At 48.7% G+C, this 2898-nt stretch overlaps 1 protein-coding gene across 1 annotated transcript; it reads right to left on the minus strand.

Annotated features, from left to right (window-relative positions):
* Positions 1–206: 206 nt before the first annotated feature.
* Positions 207–938, minus strand: LOC119356824. The gene is made up of 2 exons (XM_037623811.1): positions 781–938; positions 207–668 (listed from the first exon to the last, which is right to left on the minus strand). The coding sequence occupies exon 2, from the start codon at positions 634–636 to the stop codon at positions 388–390; it is 249 nt and encodes an 82-aa protein (XP_037479708.1). The 5' UTR covers positions 637–668; positions 781–938; the 3' UTR covers positions 207–387.
* Between the last annotated feature and the right edge of the window lie 1960 nt (positions 939–2898).

A 2898-nucleotide genomic window follows, 5' to 3' on the forward strand; every position in this document is an offset into this window, starting at 1 on the left:
CTTTCATTACATCAACGTGAATTACATTTAAAGATAGCAATAAAGCTTTTTCAGCTATTTGTTATTCGTGTTTTTTTCTTTGCGGGTGGAAGGGATATTTATTTCATCAGTCAGGACCTAGGTCCTTCTTACACAGTTCAGAGACTGTAATTCGTGATTTAATCACAAAACGCGTCGCTTCTAATGTCAGGATTGCTAAGTGCAAGTTCACGGGTGAGACAGATAGTACTGCATGTGTGGTTACAGGTGGTAACAGAGAGCTTCCCGCTGTATGCGGTTGCTTTCCTGAGGTTTCTTTACATTCGCTACGCAACGGTACGTACTGTACTGTCTAAAGCTCACATGTTAGGACAGGACACAGCTCTTCCTTCTGAAGAACGCCGGCAGCTAGAAGGCGAGGAAGAAGCGCTTGTTCCTGCTCCTGCGGCCTATGGAGTCGGCGGCGACGAGGTTCTTGGCGATGAGCTTCTGCGCCTGCCGGCTCTTGATCTCCACCCTCATGCTCTCCGTCTTCCCCATCTGCTCGTACGCCGCCGCCGCCGCCGCCTTCTTCCCCGCCCCCTTCTTCCCGCCGCCGGCCCTCATCTTGGACCTCAGCCCGTCCACCAGCCTCCCCAGCTGCCCCATCATCACCATCGACGGATCCTCCTTCGCACAGGTATGATTCCCTACAAGAAAAACGAAAAATAAACAAGTTGCCAGTTGCTGAACTAGCTGAATTCTACCGGCAACGGCGGGACAGGCTGGTACTAGACATGGATAACAGAAACAAGATGGTACCTATCTGAGCAGGAAGAGGCAGCAGATCAAATCAAAGTAGCTGGCGCAAAGGGATATAGAACTGGAGAGGAGAACATAGGTGGGCACCCGTGGTGGTTACATATATAGAACCATGCAACGGGAAAGCCGGCGAGGCGACGTAGTCACAGAAAACGACCTGAAATGGCTCTAGCTCTTGATTGGAGGGAAAAGACGGGCAGACAGACACAAACACACACCGGCCGTTGAGTTGACGAGATGAATAATGACCACTGATCAATGGGAAATGAAACCGGCGCGAGGAATAATATCCTGGATTGCGTAGGGAATATGGATGGTGCAGCTAGCTGCTTCACCAGCCCTACAAAGCGCTATAACCACGTCGTACCGTCGCAACCACGCACTGTGCCGGCCGGTGTGAGGCGTATGCAGCGTTCAGACTTGGGAGAGATCAGCCGATGAACGGCAGCTCGATGGCTTCTTTGGTATCCAGGCAAATCTGCGAGGATCGGTTGATCTCTCTCTGCACGAGACAGTGACGCGCGGCCATTATTTTCTCTTCGGTTTGAAAATGGGAGGGGTTGATTGGATGGGAGCGAGGATGCCGTGTGGCGGGTCAAAACAGGAGGATGCAGACGCCTGTGACTGTGGATGATGTTGGCCGTCCTTGGACAAGTGTGCTCGGGCCCTTGTATGTGGCGCCTACTCGCAAGGGTATGGTACGTGCGCGCCATTTGTCAACTTCCTGCTGTTTCTTTCTCCGATCTGAAGTTTGATTACAATCGACAATCGAGTCGTTGATACGTGTACATTTTAAGTATGCAAAAAAAAAAAAAAATTACCTACGTCTGCATCAGCTTCTATGAACAAATTTCAGTGAGAGAAGACGTTCCCGTCGACGACGAGGCGCCTACAGTGACTTCGTAAATCTTAAGATGATATGCCGGCTCAGTCTCTCGGAGGTGCTCATAGGGATAGGGTGTGCGTGTGTGCGTTCATGAGGTGAGTGTATGCGCGTGTATATGAGCGCTTGTGTCTGTACTGATGCTAAAAAAAACAAATTTTGCCTTCCGCCCCGCCTCTACTCTTTCCCTAATACATGTATGTGGAGCATATACACATTTCCAACTTTTACAGAAATGATTGTAGCATTTTTTTTAGGGAAGGCCATTATGGCTTGCTTAATTAATTGTTCAGAGGCAGTACATCGTCCACAAGTACCTGGACTAGGCAGCTCGGCGGCTCCTCAGTCCATCTAACAGAAGTCTTATTACAATAAGAAAATTGAGCAAGCACATGCGCTGCTTTATTAAGCGTACGAGAACAATGCTTAAAGACGACCTTCCCGATCGAAGTAGATACATCCAGGCATTCCGCAAAGATTGCAGCTGCCGCATCCCACCATATGGATTGTCCGTCATAATAATTTATCACCACTTGTGAGTCTGATTCTGCTTCCACCCGAGGGAATCCCAAAGAGTTAGCAAATGTGAGCCCGTCCCTCATTGCCATAGCTTCAGCCATCGTTGCATCAGCAGCATAGTCTAAGTAGATGCAATGTGCAGCAAGGAAGTTACCTTTCCCGTCCCTAATCACAGCCGCGGTTGCCCCTCTTCCTTCATCTGGATAGAAGGCCGCATCAACATTTAGTTTCACATACCCAATATCTGGCTTCATCCACCCCAGTTGCTTGGTCCCTGATCTAGGTAGAGAAGCTTCATAAAAATTATTTGCAATTGCCAACACCGAAGTATGCCATCGCGTAGCGGGTGGTGGCTTTCCATCATGTGTCAATTCACGTCGTATCCACCACAAGTACCAGCATGCCACCAAAAGGACTTGCTTTACCGATAGGTTCGTTTTGATCGCAAGCATCATCTCTGGCTGAAGGAGTAAGGGGTTGTTTGGTTCTAGGACTAGTATTGCCGTACTTTGCCACACATTTTTGCCAAACTTGTCTAAGGTTAGTTCATCAAAATGAGAGCCACAAATTGGCAAGCCTAAGGGAATCTTGCCACACTTTTTGTGTGTATGTCATGTGGGACCCAAGTGTGGCTTGTCTAAGGTGTGGCTTGAACCAAACACTCATCTAAGTTGGTCAAACTTGCCTAACCTTAGGTGTGACAATCTTTGGCAAAG

This window comes from Triticum dicoccoides, chromosome 2A (genome assembly GCF_002162155.2).
Source record: "Triticum dicoccoides isolate Atlit2015 ecotype Zavitan chromosome 2A, WEW_v2.0, whole genome shotgun sequence".
In the NCBI taxonomy this organism is placed as follows: Eukaryota; Viridiplantae; Streptophyta; class Magnoliopsida; order Poales; family Poaceae; genus Triticum; species Triticum dicoccoides.

What these genes read in the sequence shown, in the direction of transcription:
- LOC119356824 (XM_037623811.1), bottom strand. Translation starts at nt 636, where the DNA reads ATGGTGATGATGGGGCAGCTGGGGAGGCTGGTGGACGGGCTGAGGTCC.